At 45.0% G+C, this 22,347-nt stretch overlaps 1 protein-coding gene across 2 annotated transcripts; it reads left to right on the forward strand.

The window, feature by feature from the left end:
• The first annotated feature begins 2,218 nt into the window (after positions 1–2,218).
• On the forward strand, positions 2,219–18,061 carry LOC149435820 (fibrinogen-like protein 1-like protein). 2 transcript variants are annotated; one of them, XM_089662398.1, is made up of 3 exons: positions 2,219–2,484; positions 13,126–13,307; positions 15,490–18,061. In XM_089662398.1, exons 1-3 carry the CDS (start codon positions 2,219–2,221, stop codon positions 16,188–16,190), a joined length of 1,149 nt encoding a protein of 382 aa, XP_089518524.1. In that variant the 3' UTR covers positions 16,191–18,061. The 2 variants fall into 2 exon arrangements, with proteins under 2 accessions (XP_089518524.1, XP_089518525.1); XM_089662399.1 differs by lacking the exon at positions 2,219–2,484 and adding an exon at positions 9,186–9,213.
• The last annotated feature ends 4,286 nt before the right edge of the window (positions 18,062–22,347 follow it).

The raw sequence follows: 22,347 nt of genomic DNA on the forward strand, positions 1-22,347 counted from the left end.
TATTCCCAGTGTCTCCAGTGACCTTTGTGTCTCCATTATTCTCAAGTGTTTCCAGTGGCCCGTGTCTCCATTATTCCTAGTGGCTCCAGCATCCCTGGTATCTCCAACATCCCGTGTCTCCATTATTCCCAGTATCTCCAGTGACCCTGTGTCTCCATTATTCCTAGTAACTCCAGCATCCCTGGTACCTCCAGCATCCCCAGCGAACCCTGTGCATTCACTATTTTCAGCATCTCCAGCATCCTCTGTGTCTCCATTATTCCCAGTGTCTCCAGTTACATCTGTGTCTCCAATATTCCTAGGGGCTCCAGCATTTCTGGTATCTCCAGCATCCCCAGTGAACCCTGTGCCCTCACTATTTTCAGTGTCTCCAGCATCACCTGTGTCTCCATTATTCCCAGTGTCTCCAGTGACTTCTGTGTCTCTATTATTCCTAGCAGCTCCAGCATCCCCGATATTTCCAGCATCCCCAGTGAATTCTGTGCCTTCGTTATTTTCAGCGTCTCCAGCATCCCCTGTGTATCCATTATTCCTAGTGTCTCCGGTGACCCTGTGTCCCCATAATTCCTTGTGGCTTCAGCATCACTGGGATCTCTAACATCCCCTGTGTCTCCATTATTCCCAGTGTCTCCAGTGACCTCTGTCTCCATTATTCCTAGTAGCTCCTGCATCCCTGGTACCTCCAGCATCCCTAGCGAGCCCTGTGCCTTCACTATTTTCAGCGTCTCCAGCATCCCCTGTGTCTCCATTATTCCCAGTGTCTCCAGTGACCCTGTGTCTCCATTATTCCTAGTGGCTACAGCATCTCTGGTATCTCCATCATCCCCTGTGTCTCTGTTATTCCCAGTATCTCCAGTGACCGGTGTCTCCTCTATTCCTAGTGGCTCCAGCAGCCCTGGCATCTTCAACAACTCCTGTGTCTCCATTATTTTCAGTGTCTCCAGTGACCTCTGTGTCTCCTAGTAGCTCCAGCATCCATGGTATCTCCAGCAACCCCAGTGGACCCTGTGCCTCCACGGTTTTCAATATATCCCCGACAACCCTGTGTTTCCATTATTCTAAATGTCTCCAGCATTCCCCGTGTCTAAAATGACCTCTGTGTCTCCACTGTTGTAAGTGTCTCCAGTGACACCCATGTCTCCATTATACCAAATGTCTCCAACATCTCCCTGTGTCTCCAATGACCTCTGTGTTTCCACTATTGCGAGTGTCTCCAGTAACACCCGTGTCTCTATTATACCAAATGTCTCCAGCATCCCCTGTGTCTCTAGTGATTTCTGTGTTTCCAGTGACCCTTGTGTCTACACTATTCCCAGTATCTTTAGCATTCCTTGTGTCTCTAATGATTCCAGTATCTCCAGTCATTCCTGTGTCTCCATTATCCCCAGTGTCTCCAGCATTCCTATGTATCCCTTATTCCCAAGCAAGTGCTCTCTTCATAGCACTGCATGGCTCAAAATAAGAGGATCGTTTTAATAATCCCAGTGTCTCCAGTGACCCCTGTGTCTTCACTACTTCCAGTGTCTCCAGTGACCCCTGTGTCTTCACTACTTCCAGTGTCTCCAGTGACCCCTGTGTCTTCACTACTTCCAGTGTCTCTAGTGACTCCTGTATCTCCATTACTTCTAGTGTCTCCAGCATCCCCTGTATTTCCAGTGGCTTTTATATCTCCACTATTCCCAGTGTATCCAGTGACTCCTGTGTCTCCACTACATCCAGTGTCTCCAGTGACTCCTGTGTCTCCACTACTTCCAGTGACTCCTGTGTCTCCACTACTTCCAGTGACTCTTGTGTCTCCACTACATCCAGTGTCTCCAGTGACTCCTGTGTCTCCACTACGTTCAGTGTCTCCAGTGACTCCTGTGTCTCCACTTCTTCCAATGACTCCTGTGTTTCCACTACTTTCAGTGTCTCTAGTGACTCCCCAGTGTCTCCATTACTTCCAGTGTCTCCAGCATCCCCTGCATCTCCAGTGACTTCTATATCTCCATTATTCCCAGTGTCTCCAGTGACTCCTGTGTCTCCACTATGTCTAGTGTCTCCAGTGACTTCTGTGTCTCCAATATGTCCAGTGTCTCCAGTGACTCCAGTGTCTCCAGTACTCCCAGGGTTTCCAACATCCCCATGTGTCCGGTGAATCCTGTGTCTCCAGTACTCCCAGTGTCTCCAGTGAGTGACTCCTGTGTCTCCAGTACTTCCAGTGTTTCCAACATCCTCTATGTCTCCAGTGACTCCTGTGTCTCCAGTACTCCCAATGTTTCCAACATCCTCTATGTCTCCAGTGACTCCTGTGTCTCCAGTACTCCACGTGTCTCCAGCATCCTCTGTGTCTCCAGCGATACCTGTATCTCCCCTGACTCAAGTGTCTCTTGTGTCTTCCGTGGCCCCAGTGCCTCTCTGCACACCATTGATCCCAGTGGCCCCAGAACACTCTGTGATTTCCAGTGACTGCAGTACACCCGGAGTGCCTCCATGCAGCCTCAGGTATGCTCCTGTATCCTCTGGACTTTTTCTCTCCCTGTGGATACAGACCCCTTGGCTGTGACACATTTTAGCTCCGATTGGCTGCATGTGGTAGCATGGAGGCATCCTGGGGCTTGCAAAGAAACCTGGCAAGGCTTTTCTATAGGTAGACAGTTTTTATTACACAAATGTTCTCTATATAGCACTCAAAATAAGAAGGTGCAGCGCTTAAAATGATATATGAAATAGTCTATAAGTGATAATCTGTGCAGGTATAGGTGAAATATCAGCAATGCTCCAGTGCTGGTGCTCCAGAATAGTGGGGTAAGAATACGCACTCACCAGATGCGTAATGTTAATAAGCATTAAATCAGTCAGTGGAGGTCCCCTTTAGGAAATCGGATATAAGCCAGGCCAAGGACGATCCTCCCTCTGGATAATGGTGGTGCTACAGAAACTTCCGGGTTGTAAAGGATCCAGTCAGACAGAGGTCCCCTTTAAGGGATGGGTGGGTGTAGAAGCCTGTGAGACAGGGACTCCCTCCTCTGGATACTGCGGTGGATCCGGTGTGCTCTATAAATTAATTGCTCCACATGGGGAGACATAAAGAGTGCCCATAGTGTAGTAGGCATTATAAAAAGTAATTTATTAAATCCAGAATTTGGCAAATTCGATGATAAAATGACACAATGTTAAAAGATAGACTAACCGTCCATAAGCAAGATGGCCACCGGACCTTCACATGGCTCCGGCGGCATGACGTCGCGGTATATTGGCTCCTCCTTATGCGTTTCGTGCACACGCACGTCTTCAGAGGGGATGCCAATACATAGCACTGCACACCCCAAAATAAGAGGATCATTTTGATATTTTCAGTGAAATTTCGTTAACCACTTCCAGTCCGGACACTTTCCCCCCCTTCCAGTCCGGACACTTTCTCCCCCTTCCAGTCCGGACACTTTCACCCCTTTCCAGTCCGGACACTTTCCCCCCTTCCAGTCCGGACACTTTCACCCCCTTCCAGTCCGGACACTTTCACCCCCTTCCAGTCCGGACACTTTCACCCCCTTCCAGTCCGGACACTTTCACCCCTTTCCAGTCCGGACACTTTCTCCCCTTTCCAGTCCGGACACTTTTACCCTCTTCCAGTCCGGACACTTTCACCCCCTTCCAGTCCGGACACTTTCCCCCCCCTTCCAGTCCGGACACTTTCCCCCCCTTCCTGTCCAGGCCAATTTTCAGCTTTCAGCGCTATCACACTTTGAATGGCAATTGCGCGGTCATGCAACACTGTACCCATATGAATTTTTTACCATTTTTTTGAGACAGATAAAGCTTTATTTTGGTGGTATTTATTCACCGCTGGGATTTTTATTTTTTTTTTGCTATGTAAATGAAAACGTCCAAAAATTTTGAAAAAAAAGTGTTTTTCTTATAAAATTTTGCAAATAAATAATCTTTCTTCATAAATCTTGGCCGAAATGTATTTCTGTTATCTTTTTAGTAAAAAAACAAAATAAGCCAAATTAGTTTATAACCAAAAATTATAATTTTTAAACATTTTTTTTACATTTTTTTTTTTTTTTTTTTATATTATTATTATTTTTTTTTTTACATACTGTCACCCTAGCAGTACAGTGTCACCATGGGGGGGGGGGTGATGAAGATTTTTTTTTTTACAGTGATTGCTTTTACACCCATATAGGATGTAAAAGCAATCATTTCTCTTTCTCTCTGTCTGCATTCTTGCAGCCACTGAGAACTACTGAGTGAGCTGTGATTGGTCACAGCTTGTCACATGGTACAAGGCTGTTGTGAATGGCCCTGTACCATGTGACTTCTATGATCATTCACAGATTTCACACGTCGTAAGCAATGATGTCAGAAGTGACATCTTGCTTACTACTTTGCATGTGATCACTGATTGGCCAATCAGCGATCACATGATTGGGACCTCGCACAGAGGTCCCGTCTGGCGATCGGTGTTTCACTGTGTCCGGAGGACACAGCGGGCACCGGATCGCGGTGGAGCGCGCACAGCTAGAAATGGCGGGTGCCGTCTATGAATGGCCCTGGAGTGCCACTGTCCGGCCATTTATAAACAGCAGGCGGACAGGAAGTGGTTAAAGTTGAAATTGATAACTTTGCAGCTAAAATCACTAAATTCACCGGAGGAAAGAGAAGATGAAGGATTCACGTCTGACCTACGAAGAGGCGGATTACAAGGCCGCCATGTTGTTCCCGGCAGAGATCAGGCTGTTTATTCTCCACGTAGAAGGAAAGAACGATCACGCATAAAATCGCAGGAAATCTGGAACGGTCATTTTACGGCCCAGCTGCCTCCCTTCATAATAACGAACGCCATCCCGTTTACCATCATCCCCAGTGACACGGCAGGCAGCTGCTGCGGTCACTGAGCAAACGGATCATAAAATTTATTATCGTTTAATGGCGGATAATGAAGCCCAGATAAAGTTCAAGTAAACAGATGAAGTGCCATAAAATAACTATATTAACATTTAAAGGTCACAAGTGATTTCACCGTCCTCCAGTCAGAGAGTCAGAGTCCAGCTCATCGCACACCAGAAAAATAGAGACTTCGGATTGACGTCACATTAGACCACCTTTGGCTTTGATAACATCTTCCACAGGAGTTGGAGAAGAACTCTGGAAAATTAAAAGTATACCTGCGTGTGCTAAATATAAAAAAAAAAACTTTATTATATTCGCATATTTATAGATTGGATTATTTATTAATATATTAGATTTTTTGAGGATTTTTTTAGCACATTTGAAGATTGGTATAGGAAGTATATTTAATTTTATATACACATTTGTTATTTAATATAATTTAATTAAATGTAATGAGTAGTATAATCTGGTGGAGCGCGACACACATTAAATTTATCATGCCTGTGTGTGCTATTGCCATGGTTGCCAAAAAAAAAAGAAATGTGAATTTAGTGACAGTTGTTTTCTAGTTGCTGTTTGAAATCGAACGGTGATTTACGAAGATATTAACCCCCCCCCCCCCCCCGAGGACTGACACCCCCCTTTCCGACCAGGCCATTTTTTGCAATACGGCGCTGCGTTACTTTAGCTGACAATTGCGCGGTCATGCGACTCTGCACCCAAATAAAATTTAAGTCCTTTTTTCCCACAAATTGAGCTTTCTTTTGGTGGTATTTGATTGCCAGTGCGGTTTTTTTATTTTTTGCACTATAAACAAAAAAAGACCGACAATTTTGAAAAAAAAAAAAGAATATTTTTGACTTTTTGCTATTAAACATATTGAGTAAAAATTTTTTTAGTGTTTACAAATGGTGGTACATATACTGGGACTTATTTATTTTTTACTAGTAATGGCGGCTATCAGTGACTTATAGCGGGATGTCAGCAGGGGCGGACTGACAACTCATGGGGCCCCCGGACAATAGGTGATCATGGGCAGACTGACAACTCATGGGGCCCCCGGACAATAGGGGATCATGGGGCCCCTTTGTCCTTGCCCAAACTCAAAAAAGCCTATGAAAAAGGTAGCAGGGCATCTCATTGGGCCCCCTACTGACCCCGGGCCCTCGGGCAGTGCCCGAGTTTCCAAATGGTCAGTCCGCCCTGATCATGGGGCCCCTGTGTCTTTGCCCAAACTCAAAAAAGCCTATGAAAAAGGTACCAGGGGCATCTCATGGGGCCCCCTACTGACCCCGGGCCCTTGGGCAGTGCCCGAGTTTCCAAATGGTTAGTCCACCCCTGATCATGGGGCCCCTGTGTCCTTGCCCAAACTCAAAAAAGCCTATGAAAAAGATACCAGGGGCATCTCATGGGGCCCCCTACTGACCCCGGACCCTCGGGCAGTGCCCGAGTTTCCAATGGTCAGTCCGCCCCTGGACGGCGGGATTGCGGTGGGCATTGTGACACTGGGGGGGCAACTGACTTGGTGTCACTGACATCCCCACTGACACCAATACAGTGATCAGTGCTAATAAAAAGCACTGACACTGTACTAATGGCACTGGGCAGGAAGGGGTTAACATGTGGGGTGATCAAAGGGTTTACTGTGTGCTGTGTGTGTTTTGCTGTGTGCTGTGTTTCTGCTTCACTGTAAGCACACTGCTTTGTATGGCTGTGCTATGCAGAGCCATACAAAGCAGTGTGCAGGAGCCGGCAGGGGAGAGATCTGTATTGTTTACATACAGGTTTCTCCCCCGTCGGTAATACTCAGAGATCGTTAGGGAATCTCCATCCGGGACCCAATGATTGACAGTCGAGGCCACGAATGGTGGCGCGGGTAGGGCGCACGCGCGCCCCCTGCCCGGATCTGCGAAATCACGTATATACACGTATCACGTATTTGCGCATCTGTGCTGCCCCATAGCAGTATTTCTGCTATAGGGCGGCGCGGAAGCGGTTAAAGTCCATCTGAAGCCCAAACTTGGATCTTTATTTTTAGTTGGCGGAGTGTGGAAGGATAAGTATCTCTATCTGTGTCCCCGCTGGGGAGATTCACCCTCTCTTTATGGCTGGTGACCATTGTCAGGGGCCTCTGTAGTGAATGTCTGGTGAATGTCAGATTCAATGCTTTATAAATATCTATGCTTCTAAATTAGTTATCAATGGAATAGAAAAGTAAAGGAAATTTGTGTAGCTAAGAACCCTGACAGGCCCCACAATTTTTGTCCCAGGTTCTTGTCCTGTATGTGTAGGGCAGCCAGGCACTCAGCAGCATGATCAGTCCCCCAACTCAATAACCAGGCAGTGAGCTTCGATCTTGACAAATAATCTGCAATAGACACCCCCCCCCCCCCCCAGCTCCTACTGAGCTTAGACCTCAGTACTTTCTTTGCAAGCTTCAGCTAATTTGCCCGAAGGGCTGCAGCCCCTAAGGCTGGGATCTCCTCCTCCTGGACAACAACCCTGCTGTTCCAGACCTCAGACTATTTATGCTCCCTCCCAGCCACCTTCTGTCCACCTTCTGGACACCTTCTGGACACCCTCCCCCAGAGATTGACTCAAACTTTAAAACAATAAATAATAATATAAAAAAATAAAATACAAATGTAAACATTTTTTTGAAAAATTATAATTTTTGGTTATAAACTAATTTGGGTTATTTTTTTTACTAAAAAGATAACTGAATAAATTTTGGCCAAGATTTATGAAGAACGATTATTTATTTGCAAAATTTTATAAGAAAAAACTTTTTTTCTAAATTTTGGGACTTTTTCATTTATATAGCAAAAAAAAAAAAAAGATCCCAGTGGTGAATAAATACCACCAAAATAAAGTTTTATCTGTCTCAAAAAAATGCTAAAAAATTCCTATAGGTACAGTGTTGCATGACTGCGCAATTGTCATTCAAAGTGTGATAGTGCTGAGAGCTGAAAATTGGCCTGGAGAGGAAGGGGGTGAAAGTGTCCAGACTGGAAGGGGGGGAAAGTGTCCGGACAGGAAGGGGGTGAAAGTGTCCGGACTGGAAGGGGGTGAAAGTGTCCGGACTGGAAGGGGGTGAAAGTGTCCAGACTGGAATGGGGTGAAAGTGTCCGGACTGGAAGGGGGTGAAAGTGTCCGGACTGGAAGGGGGGAAAGTGTCCGGACTGGAAGGGGGTGAAAGTGTCCGGACTGGAAGGGGGGAAAGTGTACAGACTGGAAGGGGGGGGAAAGTGTCCGGACTGGAAGGGGGTGAAAGTGTCCGGACTGGAAGGGGGGGAAAGTGTCCAGACTGGAAGGGGGGGAAAGTGTCCGGACTGGAAGGGGGGGGGAAAGTGTCCGGACTGGAAGGGGGGGAAAGTGTCCGGACTGGAAGTGGTTAACTTAAAATGTACACCTGCAGCAGTTCGCATGAACGGGGTGCGATCATGATACGGTGCAGAAACCGGTGCAAATTTCGTACTGCATCAGTGTGAACCCAGGCTCAGAGAAAAAAACAAAAAAGTGTGTGAAAAAATAAAATAATAATAATAATATTAATAAAACATTTTAAAAAATAAATCAGTGCCAGAGTTAGTGTTTGGGTCAAGGTCAGGGTCAAAAATCAAGGTCAGGGTCAGTATTTTTTTTTTTAAAGTATCAATATCAGTGTGTTTTATGTAAAAAAAAAAAAAAGCAAAATGCGCACCATTGTTTCTGGGTTGTAGTACGGGTACAAACAACAAATAACACATGTGGTATCACTGCGATCATCGGGAGTAGAATTTATTTTGGGTTGTTCTTTGGTGGTAGGTTATGGTAGTAGCAAGAAATACACAGCAAAATAAATTACTATTTTGGGCCAGTTTTCCTTTGATAATAAAATAAAAATCAGGAGATTGCCATTTACCACCAAATAAAAGCCCAATTTGTCCTGAAAAAAAAAGTATAATCCATTTGGATGTACAAAGTAGTTGTGAGGATATGTTTGGTTTTAGTAACACAAGTCAAAGTTGCAAAATTGTGCTTAGGCATTAACACTGTTTTACCCTTAGGCAAGAAGGGGTTAAAAAAACCCAACGGGCCAAAGATAGAAATAAAAGGAAGTGAAGGTTGGGTGTAATAAATAGAGATGTTGTTTTCACATTGGTATCTCCAAGTCTAAGCAAATTCTAATGTACATTCTGCTCCTGTTGGTGGACAAATCCACCCTCCTATAAATGGCTTCCGCAAACAACCCGCCTCCCCGCCTCCCCGCCCAGATTTACTGACATATAAAATTTAGAAGAAAACCAATTCCAGTACTACGAGGGAAATGCAACAGACTTCACTGCAAGGAGCAACGTATGGGGATAGAATTGTTATCTATCTACCTATCTTTACGTATTATATCTATCTAATGTCTGCTGTTACCTATCTATCTATCTATCTATCTATCTATCTATTATCTATCTATCTATCTATCTATCTATCTATCTATCTATCTATTATCTATCTATCTATCTATCTATCTATCTATCTATTATCTATCTATCTATCTATCTATCTATCTATCTATCTATCTATCTATCTATCTATCATCTCTCTCTCTCTATCTATCTATCATTATCAATGCTATACATTTATCTATTTATTTGTATCTATCCATCTGCCTATATTTTTTATTTATCTATACATCTTTTTTTTTAAATCTACCATCTATCTCTTCAAACAAATAGTGCTGGGTGCGTCTGGCTGCAAAAATGGGGACACCACATCCCACAAAATTTAGATGCTAAACAAAAAAAGATCAAGTACATATGCCTTCTTTTTCTATCTATCTATCTATCTATCTATCTATCTATCTATCTATCTATCTATTTATTATCTATCTATCTATCTATCTATCTATCTATCTATTATCTATCTATCTATCTATCTATCTATCTATCTATCATCTATCTATTATCTATCTATCTATCTATCTATCTATCTATCTATCTATCTATCTATTATCTATCTATCTATCTATCTATCTATTATCTATCTATCTATCTATCTATCTATCTATCTATTTATTATCTATCTATCTATCTATTTATTATCTATCTATCTATCTATCTATCTATCTATCTATCTATTATCTATCTATCTATCTATCTATCTATTATCTATTATCTATCTATCTATCTATCAATCTATCTATTATCTATCTATCTATCTATCTATCTATCTATCTATCTATCTATCTATTATCTATCTATCTATCTATCTATCTATCTATCTATCTATCTATCAATCTATCTATTATCTATCTATCTATCTATCTATCTATCTATCTATCTATCTATCTATTATCTATCTATCTATCTATCTATCTATCTATCTATCTATCTATTATCTATCTATCTATCTATCTATCTATCATCTATCTATCTATTTATTATCTATCTATCTATCTATCTATCTATCTATCTATCTATCTATCTATTATCTATCTATCTATCTATCTATCTATCTATCTATCTATCTATCTATCTATTATCTATCTATCTATCTATCTATTATCTATCTATCTATCTATCTATCTATCTATCTATCTATCTATCATCTATCTATCTATTTATTATCTACCTATCTATCTATCTATTTATTATCTATCTATCTATCTATCTATCTATCTATCTATCTATCTATCTATCTATTATCTATCTATCTATCTATCTATCTATCTATCTATCTATTATCTATCTATCTATCTATCTATCTATCTATTATCTATCTATCTATCTATCTATCTATCTATTATCTATCTATCTATCTATCTATCTATCTATCTATTATCTATCTATCTATCTATCTATCTATCTATCTATCTATCTATCTATCTATCTATCTATTATCTATCTATCTATCTATCTATTATCTATCTATCTATCTATCTATCTATCTATTATCTATCTATCTATCTATCTATCTATCTATTATCTATCTATCTATCTATCTATCTATCTATCTATCTATCTATCTATTATCTATCTATCTATCTATCTATCTATCTATCTATCTATCTATCATCTATCTATCTATTATCTATCTATCTATCTATCTATCTATCTATCTATCTATCTATTATCTATCTATCTATCTATTATCTATCTATCTATCTATCTATCTATCTATCCTGGTTGGTCGGTCTGTCTGTCTGTCTATCTATCCTGATCAGTCTGTCTATCCTGGTTGGTCGGTCTGTCTGTCTGTCCATCTATCCTGGTCGGTCTGTCTGTCTATCTATCCTGGTCTGTCTGTCTATATATCCTGGTCTGTCTGTCTGTCTGTCTATCTATCCCTGTCTGTCTGTCTGTCTATCTATCCTGGTCGGTCTATCTATCCTTGTCAGTCAGTCTGTCTGTCTATCTATCCTGGTCGGTCTGTCTATATAACCTGGTCGGTCTGTCTGTCTATCTATCCTGGTCGGTCTGTCTATCCTGGTCAGTGGGTCTGTCTGTCTATCTATCCTGGTCGGTTGGTCTGTCTATCTATCCTGGTCGGTTGGTCTGTCTATCTATCCTGGTCTGTCTGTCTGTCTATCTATCCTGGTCTGTCTGTCTGTCTGTCTATCTATCCTGGTCGGTCTGTCTATCTATCCTGGTCAGTCTGTCTGTCTTTCTATTCTGGTCGGTCTGTCTGTCTATCTATCCTGGTCGGTCTGTCTATCCTGGTCAGTCGGTCTGTCTATCTATCCTGGTCGGTCGGTCGGTCTGTCTATATATCCTGTTCGGTCTGTCTGTCTTTCTATTCTATCTATCTATCTATCTATCTATCTATCTATCTATCTATCTATCCATCTCTCCTGGTTGGTCGGTCTGTCTGTCTGTCTGTCTGTCTGTCTATCTCTCCTGGTCTGTCTATCTATCTCTCCTGGTTGGTCTGTCTATCTATCTATCTCTCCTGGTCTGTCTATCTATCTCTCCTGGTCAGTCTGTCTATCTATCTATCTATCTATCTATTATCTATCTATCTATCTATCTATCTATCCATCTCTCCTGGTTGGTCGGTCTGTCTGTCTGTCTGTCTGTCTATCTCTCCTGGTCTGTCTATCTATCTCTCCTGGTTGGTCTGTCTATCTATCTATCTATCTCTCCTGGTCTGTCTATCTATCTCTCCTGGTCAGTCTGTCTATCTATCTATCTATCTATCTATCTATCTATCTATCTATCTATCTATCTATCTATCTATTATCTATCTATCTATCTATCTATCTATCTATCTATCTATCTATCCATCTCTCCTGGTTGGTCGGTCTGTCTGTCTGTCTGTCTGTCTGTCTATCTATCTATCTATCTCTCCTGGTCGGTCTGTCTGTCTGTCTGTCTATCTATCTCTCCTGGTTGGTCGGTCTGTCTGTCTGTCTATCTATCTCTCCTGGTTGGTCGGTCTGTCTGTCTATCTATCCTGGTCGTTTGGTCGGTCAGTCTGTATGTCTATCTATCTCTCCTGGTCGGTTGGTCTGTCTATCTATCCTGGTAGGTCTGTCTGTCTATCCTGGTCAGTCGGTCTGTCTATCTATCCTGGTCACTTGTTCTGTCTATCTATCCTGGTTGGTCGGTCTGTCTGTTTGTCTGCCTGCCCTGGTCAGTCTGTCTATCTATCCTGGTCGATCGGTCTTTCTGTCTATCTATCTGGAAGCAGCTGCTCGGATCAGTTTATATCTAGGATAGGGCAATCCACAGAAGAATGCAGACATTCCCCGGTACAAAAGCACAGACAGTAAAGTGGGAATATTTCGGGTTCCTCCAGGAGCGTTCTCTTTGTATTCATTGCTGTGAGTCTGCGGAATGTTGGGATCTCAGGCAGTGTTGAGGATGACACTCAGCAGAGGTGCCCTGACATGGCAGTGCGGCTTTATGGAGAGCTCTAGCTGTGACTCCACAGGGGGTATGGCTGACTTCTGCAGAGAGACCACTGCTTCCCCACAGAGACCAAGAGTCCTTCTCTGCAGCATGCTGGCAGGGGATAGGCCTTTGTACTGAGGCTGTGGCTGCTTTAAAAAACAAAAACTTTTCAGACTCGCACACCATTTGTGTTGATGCACCTTGGATGTATGCGGCTGATTTTACCTGAAAGTTTAATTGGGCTTTAACTGTTTGTTGGCCGGCATCCCTGCCTCTCCTTCAGCACAAGGACACTAATGGCTGCCACCAAGGGTACACCTCTCAGCAGCTGCCATGTATTGCATCATTTTCATGTCATATAAATCATTTTCTGCCTTTTCAGAATGGTTCCTCTGTGGATTTTTTGCCCGTTCTTCCTGCTCACCTTCACCGGGATCTCCTGCAACGCCAACTTGACTTTTGTACCTCGCCAAAAGCTGTACGATCAGATCGCTAACAAACACGTGCTTAGTGAGGCGCAACTTGGACAGCTGATCAACGTCCCAGCCTCTGGGGTCTATCGCGGTGAGTGGCGGCAATAGAGGGGATTACCATAGTTAGTTCCTATTCTGTATTAGCAGGATACCCAGAACATTCAGTTTGCAACTTTCAATGCTGTTGGCTCCTGATCTTTCATTGCTGCTTCCCTAAACTTCTGGTCTTCACAGAAAAGAGGTAAATCGTTACTAAACCCCGGACCCTGCATTCACTATATCCGCTCTCCCCGGACCCTGCATTCACTATATCCGCTCTCCCCGAACCCTGCATTCACTATCGGGGTGGACTGACCATTTGGAAACTCGGGCACTGCCTGAGGGTCAGTAGGGGGCCCCATGAGATGCCCCTGGTACCTTTTTCATAGGCTTTTTTGAGTTTGGGCAAGGACACAGGGGCCCCATGATCCCCTATTGCCCGGGGACCCCATGAGTTGTCAGTCCGCCCCTGATCACTATATCTGCTCTCCCCGGACCCTGCATTCACTATATCTGCTTTCCCCAGAGCCTGCATTCCTTATATCCGCTCTCCCCAGACCATGCATTCACTATATCCGCTCTCCCCGGACCCTGCATTCACTATATCTGCTCTCCCCGGACCCTGCATTCACTATATCTGCTCTCCCCAGAGCCTGCATTCCTTATATCCGCTCTCCCCGGACCCTGCATTCACTATATCCACTCTCCCCGGACCCTGCATTCACTATATCCACTCTCCCCGGACCCTGCATTCACTATATCCGCTCTCCCCGGACCCCGCATTCACTATATCCACTCTCCCCGGACCCTGCATTCACTATATCCGCTCTCCCCAGGCCCTGCATTCACTATATCCGCTCTCCCCGGACCCTGCATTCACTATATCTGGTCTCCCCGGACCCTGCATTCACTATATCTGGTCTCCCTGGACCCTGCATTCACTATATCTGGTCTCCCCGGACCCCGCATTCACTATATCCGCTCTCCCCGGACCAGGGGCGGACTGACAACTCATGGGGCCCCCGGGTAATAGGGAATCATAGGGCCTCTGTGTCCTTGCCCAAACTCAAAAAAGCCAATGGAAAAGGTACCAGGGGCATCTCATGGGGCCCCCTACTGACCCCAGGCCCTCGGGCAGTGCCTGAGTTTCCAAATGGTCAGTCCGCCCCTGCCCCGGACCCTGCATTCAGAAGAATCCCAGACAATTCTTCTGTCAGTTATGGCTGCAATCTTTCTTGGTCTACCTGACCTTGGCTTGGTATCAAGAGATCCCCGAACTTTCCACTTCTTAATAGGTGATTTAACAGTACTGATTGGCATATTCAAGGCTGTGGACATCTTTTTATGTCCTTTTCCATCTTTATAAAGTTCCATTACCTTGTTACGCAGGACTTTTGACAGTTCTTTTCTGATCCCCATAGCTCAGTATCTAGCCTAATCAGTGCTTTCACGTAAGAGCTAACAAAACTCATGCCTATTTATACACTGACACTAATTGCAATTTAAAAAGCCACAGATGTGGGACATTAACCTCTAATTGGCATTTTAACCCGTGTGTGTCACCTTGTGTGTCTGTACCAAGGCCAAACATTCTGGGGGGTGGAGACTTCTGATCCGGGGGGCGGAGACTTCTGATCCGGGCCATTTGGGGGATTTCTGTTATCATTATGATTTAAAAAGGAGCTAAACAACTATTGGATAATAAATGGCTTCATATGATCATCATCCTTCAATAAAAGAGCATTTTTTGGCATGATCAGTCATATATTCAATATCAATGCCAAAATTTCACAATTTCTGCCAGGGGAGGCAAACTTTTGAGTACAACTGTATGTGTGTATGTATGTATGTACTGTATGTATGTGTGTATGTATGTGTGTATATATGTATGTATGTGTGTGTGTATGTGTGTATATATGTATGTATGTGTGTGTGTATGTGTGTATATATGTATGTATGTATGTGTGTATGTATGTATGTATGTGTGTGTGTGTGTATGTGTGTATATATATGTGTGTACGTATGTATTTATAACGTTTTGTGATACTAAGTAGTTTTCTAGCAAAAACTACTGATTTTTACTTGTTAACAAAAAGTGCCAGAAAAGGCTTGGTCTTCAAGTGGGATACTATAAACAAACAATTCTGCTTAATAATTGAACAATGCACGCATGATTGATGTCGTATTATATTACCAATATTAAACATTTACTTTAAAATATTTTTTATTTAAAGAACTTGTGGCGAAGGACTGCAGAGCAGCTTACTTGAACCAAAGAAGAAGAAGCGGACTCTACGTCCTCTGGCCCAAAAACTCCCCCCCCATGGTGGTGTATTGTGACGTTAGCTCCGAGGGGGCCGGCTGGACGGTTCTGCAGAGGAAACTCCCTGGGAACCGCGCCTCCTTTGGGTCACGTGACTGGGAAGAATACAAAAATGGATTTGGCGATCTCCAGGACAGTCACTGGCTGGGCAATGAGATGATCTATCTGCTCACCAAGCAGAACGCCTTTACCGTCAGGTTCCTCTTGGTCGATAGTCAGGGTAATCAGCACTATGCCGACTATTCCAGCTTCAGGGTGGACAGTGAAGCCAATGGGTATTCTCTGAGGTTGGGGGAGTACTCTGGGAATGCTGGTGATGCCCTCACCCTCTGGAACGAGACAGGAATTCACGACAACATGATGTTCTCCACCAAGGACAGGGACCATGACCGGTGGGACCGCAACTGTGCTGACGTATTGCAAGGTGGGTGGTGGTTCGATAATTGTCGCTCCGCCCTCCTCAATACGGATGGTGAGGTATCCTGGGGTGGCATATGCAATAGGAAAAACCCCTGTGTGACTACCGGAATTATGATCAAGCCAGGCACCAAGAACTGTTCCCCCGTACCACGACCTGGGCCTGGCGAGGGCTTCCCCATCCACTATAGCTAGAATCGGGGTGGAGTCATGGAAAAACGCCTAAAATGTGGTTAAAGTTTATGTATAGCCAGCCAAAAATGTTCATATAATAGCAAATGATTAGACCCTCTGTCATGTTTTTATTACTACAAAAATGCATATCGAGAACTTCAAAACCCAAAAAAAGGAGAGCTCATTGGTTTTGGTGCGGTTGCTCATGTAAAGCAAGGCTTCCCTTCGATGGGTAACCAGAGTGTGACTCAAAATATAAAAACACAAAAAAGAGCACCAGACCAAACAGTGAAAGGGTCCAAGTAGCTTTAACCCCTTGCCCCCACCCCTTTAGGGAGGTAGTGAGCCAGTCAACAGTAAATAGCTTCAAACACGCTTGGGATAAGCATAGATCTATAAAAAAGTTAACAAAAATCAAAAACCCAAACAAAAACGAAAAAAAAAACAAAATACACAAAACACATACCCCCCCCCCCCAAAAAAAAAAAAACAGGCAGACTCGATGGACCACTCGTTTTTTTTTTCTGCCGTCACTTTTCTATTTTTCTGCGTTAATGCCTGGGGGGGGGGAATGGTTCCCTCTTCATGATCATGTGATTGCTGTGATTAGCTGCCACCAGTACCTGGACACGTTTGTTCGGCGCCCGGGGCAAGCAGCAGCACTGCGCCCCCTTTCCCGTGCTCCTAATAGAATGGGTGTATCGCCCTGTGCCCATTCTCAGCCCCCTTTTCACTGGCTGTCCTTGGTTGCCATGGAGTGTTGACTACACGTTTTCCCAATTTCTTGCTTGGTATCAAATAGAAGGTAGTTACCTATGCCCAGTGTGTCAGCTGTGGGCAGATGGGGTTGAGAGTGGGCGATTGGAGCATGTGTGGCATCAGTAGCTGTCAGAGGAGGCATGAATGTGCGCTCTGCTGCTTGCTAGCCACTGATCTGGAGATTGCGTGTGGTGAAGAGGCACCCTGGGCGGCTGTCCCTCCTGCCCACCCCTTGTCCTGGCCTTGGCTGCCATAGTCATCACATGATTGGAAGCCCATACCGCTGGGCATGGTTGTTCTGGGAACGCACAGTGAGCATGTCCTCAGCACAGAACCTCATGGATGCACATGTGCGGCGGCTAGACGTTAAAGGCACCCCTGCCTTGTCACAGTACATACAGTATGAGTTACACTGGTCAAAGGAGGTTAAGGACTTATCACATGGTCACATAAAACTTTTTCTTGTTTTCTGTTGCGTATCTGATACAGGAAGAGAAGAAAAAAAAATCTCATTATGGGACACAGACAGCAAGAAATCCTTCCCTACTCTATCCAAAAAAAAAAAAAAAAGAAAAAAAAACTATGGCTATACATAAACTTTAAGCAAACTGCACTAACTCCAGTTGTCAAGGAGCTGCAGTTCTCGGCTGGGTATCACCAAGGCATGCTGGGAACAGCAATTTCCTGGCTACTGGTAGGATGAAGTGCTTCAGTCCTTAGAAATGTCTCCTACTTTATAAAATCGATAACTAGGCCCGATCGTTCCAGTAATCCTCTAAAACAAGATTCAATGGATTCTATTTATAAAAATGTCTCAGCACCTGTACAGTTGTCATGGATAATCCCCGTAATGTGTCCAGTAGGCTCATTCCCTATGATCCTTAGCTCCCTCTAGTGGCCATAATGCAATATTTTCCTGAAATAACGCAATCAGGAAGATATCACATCATGGCCACTAGATGGAGCTGATGATCATAAGAAATGCCCATATTAGACACATTACGGGGATTATTCAAAACAGTGAACACTAAGGCATTTGCTCAGCTATTTTTTTTTTTATTTTACAAATAGATCCCAAATTTTAAATAAATGGACAAAATGAATTAAATGTTTAATAAATGGGCATCATGAAATCACGAAATGTGTTTGTATGTTTTTTTTTTCTATTTTTCTATGGAGTTATTGTTGTTGTATCTGTATTTGTAGCATCTCAGTATGGGCATCTTACTCTACATATCCAAGAAGTGACAGGCATTACAGTGAAATGAACGCCACTCTCTCAGCCAGGGCTGGATCTAGGGAGGTGCTGGGGTGGTACATGCCCCCCCCCCCAGATTTTGGTTGTGCCCCCACAGGTCTCTGAGAATGCATTCACTGATCCAATAGCCAGTCTGATGAAGACAGTTCATATAAAGAGGCACACTGAGGGGGCCAATCCATGTAGGGGGGGCACTCTGATGGGGACACCTGATGTAAGGCGACACTGATGGGGACACCTGATGTAAGGGGACACTCTGATGGGGACACCTGATGTAAGGGGGCACTCTGATGGGGACACCTGATGTCAGGAGGCACTCTGATGGGGACAGCTGATGTAAGGGGACACTCTGATGGGGACACCGAATGTCAGGGGGCACTCTGATGGGGACACCTGATGTAAGGGGACAATCTGATGGGGACACCTGATGTCAGGGGACACTCTGATGGGGACACCTGATGTCAGGAGGCACTCTGATGGGGAGACCTGATGTCAGGGGGCACTCTGATGGTAACACTTGATGTCAGGGGGCACTCTGATGGGGACACCTGATGTAAGGGGACACTCTGATGGGGACACCTGATGTCAGGGGGCACTCTGATGGGGACACCTGATGTAAGGGGACACTCTGATGGGGACACCTGATGTCAGGAGGCACTCTGATGGGGACACCTGATGTCAGGGGGCACTCTGATGGGGACACCTGATGTCAGGGGACATTCTGATGGGGACAGCTGATGTCAGGGGGCACTCTGATGGGGGCAACTGATGTCAGGGGGCACTCTGATGGTAACACTTAATGTCAGGGGCACTCTGACGGGGACACCTGACATCAGGGGGCACTCTGATGGTAACACTTGATGTCAGGGGGCACTCTGATGGGGACACCTGATGTCAGGGGGCACTCTAGTGGGGACACCTGATGTAAGGGGGCACTCTGATGGGGACACCTGATGTAAGGGGACACTCTGATGGGGACACCTGATGTCAGGAGGCACTCTGATGGGGACACCTGATGTCAGGGGGCACTCTGATGGGGACACCTGATGTAAAGGGACACTTTGATGGGGACACCTGATGTCAGCGGGCACTCTAGTGGGGAAACCTGATGTCAGGGGGCACTCTGATGGGGACACCTGATGTCAGGGGACACCTGATGTCAGGGGACACTCTGATGGGGACACCTGATGTAAGGGTGCACTCTGATGGGGACACCTGATGTAAGGGGACACTCTGATGGGGACACCTGATGTCAGGGGGCACTCTGATGGGGACAATTGATGTAAGGGGTCTCTATTAGGAATGCTGATGTAAAGGAGTACTCTGATGAGAACACTTGGTATAAGGGGGCACTCTCATGAGCACCAGATGTAACAGGGGACTCTACTGAGTAGTCCTAGATTGTAAGCTCCATGGAGCAGGGCCCTCATATCCCTCTTGTATTGAACTGTATTGTTGCTGTATTGTCTCCCGTTATATTGTGAAGCGCTGAGAAAACTGTTGGTGCCATAAATCCTATATAATAATAATAATAATAATAAAAAAGAGGAACTCTGATGTGGACTCCTAATGTAAAGGGGGACTATGCTAAGGACATATGATATAAGGGGGCACAGTTTCTGTTTAATCACCTAATGACAACCTAATACATAATAATGTTTCCCAGGTCATGACACTATGTGACAGATTGTCAGTGAGCCCCCTGACTTTTTCTTACTGCACCCCCAGATCAGATAACCTAGATCTGGCCCTGCTCCCAGCTAGCCCAACTGATAAGATATTAAAGAACGGCCTCAGCCTGTGCTTCTCCGCAAACCACTACCCCCGATGCGTTTCGCCCTGCCCAAAGAGGGCTTAGTCATAGGGGCGTCTATAACTAGTGGGTGGGGCGAAACGCGTTAGAAAAATGGTTTGGAGAGAAGCACAGGCTGAGGTCGTCTCTCGTGGTCTGGCGTTCATTTCACTGTATTGCATTTCAGGGACTGTCTAGCTTTTTTTTTTTTTTTTTTAATATATACAATTTCTTTATCATTATTGGGTTTATTATTATTGGGATTATGAATAAAGATAAATATTAAGTATGGCATAGGAACATTTCATATGTACGACTCCCTGTAAGCAGGTAGCGAGCTCTCCACTTTCCTGCCAGTACTGCAAGCTCACATAACGGCTTTTGCACTAAAAGAGACCTAAATAGCGGGGAGATCAGAATACACACACTGCAGAACGCCTTAAAGGGGAGGAAAATAGCTTGATACAAAGCTGAAACACGTGTATTCTCTTACCTGCAAAAAAATTTGGTAACTCTATTTGGTCAAAATTTCTCATCCAGACACCCCTGCCAAACACCATAGCCAGGCCTCGACCATTTATCTTTTTATCGGTTCTGTCACAGCAGTACAGCTTGCACTGCATGAAACCTGATTGGCTCTCAGTGTTGCCCCTCCCTGTCCCAGACTGAATACTGCTGGGGGATTATAGGAGGCTGCTAAAAATTGACAACCCTCTTGTGGCTCTGTTGGCCATGTTTTATTCCTTGTGCCCGTCTGAAAAGCAATCTGCAGCAATTGCCAGGCAACACAGTGGCAATATATCACCCCCTCACTGCCTGTTATAACCCTTGAATGGCCGCAGCACCACGGCGCAGCCACATGCATTTGTGGTTTGCAGCGCAGCTGTATGCACTCAAATACACTGCTCAACAAAATGAAAGGAACACTATGAAAACGCATCAGATCTCAATGGGGAAAAATCTCCTGCTGGATCTCTATACTGACATGGACGGGGTGATGTGTTAGGAACGTAAGGATGTCCCATCATTTGATGGAAATGAAAATGATCGACCTACAGAGGACTGAATTCAAAGACACCCCGAAAATCAAAGTGAACAAATTATGCAGCAGGCGAGTCCAGTTTGGTGAAATGTCATTGCAGCAACTCAGAATGGTCCTCAGTAGCTTGTATGGCCCCCACGTGCTTGTATGCATGCCTGACAATGTCGGGGGAGGCTCCTAATGAGACCACGGATGGTGTCCTGGGGGATTTCCTCCCAGATCTGGACCAGGGCATCACTGAGCTCCTGGACAGTCTGAGGTGCAACCTGGCGGCGTCAGATGGACCGAAACATGACATCCCAGAGGTGTTCTATTGGATTTCAGTCAGGAGAGGGTGGGGGCCATTCAATGGTATCAATTCCTTCATCCTCCAGGAACTGCCTGCCTACTCTCCAAACATGAGGCCGGGCATTGTCGTGCAACAGGAGGAACCCAGGACCCACTGCACCAGGAGGAACCCAGGACCCACTGCACCAGGAGGAACCCAGGACCCACTGCACCAGCGTAGGGTCTGACAATGGGTCCAAGGATTTCATCCCCATACCTAATGGCAGTCAGGGTGCCATTGCCTAGCCTGTAGAGGTCTGTGCGTCCCTCCATGGATATGCCTCCCCAGACCATCACTGACCCACCAAAACGGTCATGCTGAACCATGCTACAGGCAGCAGAATGTTCTCCACGGCTTCTCCAGACCCTTTCACGTCTGTCACATGTGCTCAGGGTGAACCCGCTCTCATCTGTGAAAAGCACAGGGCGCCAGTGGTGGACCTGCCAATTCTGGAGTTCAATGGCAAATGCCAATCCAGCTCTATGGTGCCGGGCAGTGAGCACAGGGCCCACTAGAGGACGTCGGGCCCACAGGCCACCCTCATGAAGTCTGTTTCTGATTGGTCAGAAACATTCACACCAGTGGCCTGCTGGAGGTCATTTTGTAGGGCTCTGGCAGGGCTCATCCTGTTCCTCCTTGCACAAAGGAGCAGATACCGGTCCTGCTGATGGGGTAAGGACCTTCTATGGCCCTGTCCAGCTCTCCTAGAGGAACTGCCTGTCTCCTGGAATCTCCTCCATGCTCTTGAGACTGTGCTGGGAGACACAGCAAACCTTCTGGCAATGGCATGTATTGATGTGCCATCCTGGAGGAGTTGGACTGCCTGGGCAACCTCTGTAGGGTCCAGGTATGGCCTCATGCTACCAGTAGTGATACCGACCCTAGCCAAATGCAAAACGAGTGAAAAACAGTCAGAAAAGATGAATAGGGTAAAAAATGTCAGTGGCCTCCACCTGTAAAACCAATCCTGTTTTGGGGGTTGTCTCATTGTTCCCCATC

This window comes from Staurois parvus, unplaced genomic scaffold (assembly GCF_062004578.1).
Source record: "Staurois parvus isolate SC_StPar_1 unplaced genomic scaffold, SC_StPar_1.0 ptg001466l, whole genome shotgun sequence".
NCBI lineage: Eukaryota > Metazoa > Chordata > Amphibia > Anura > Ranidae > Staurois > Staurois parvus.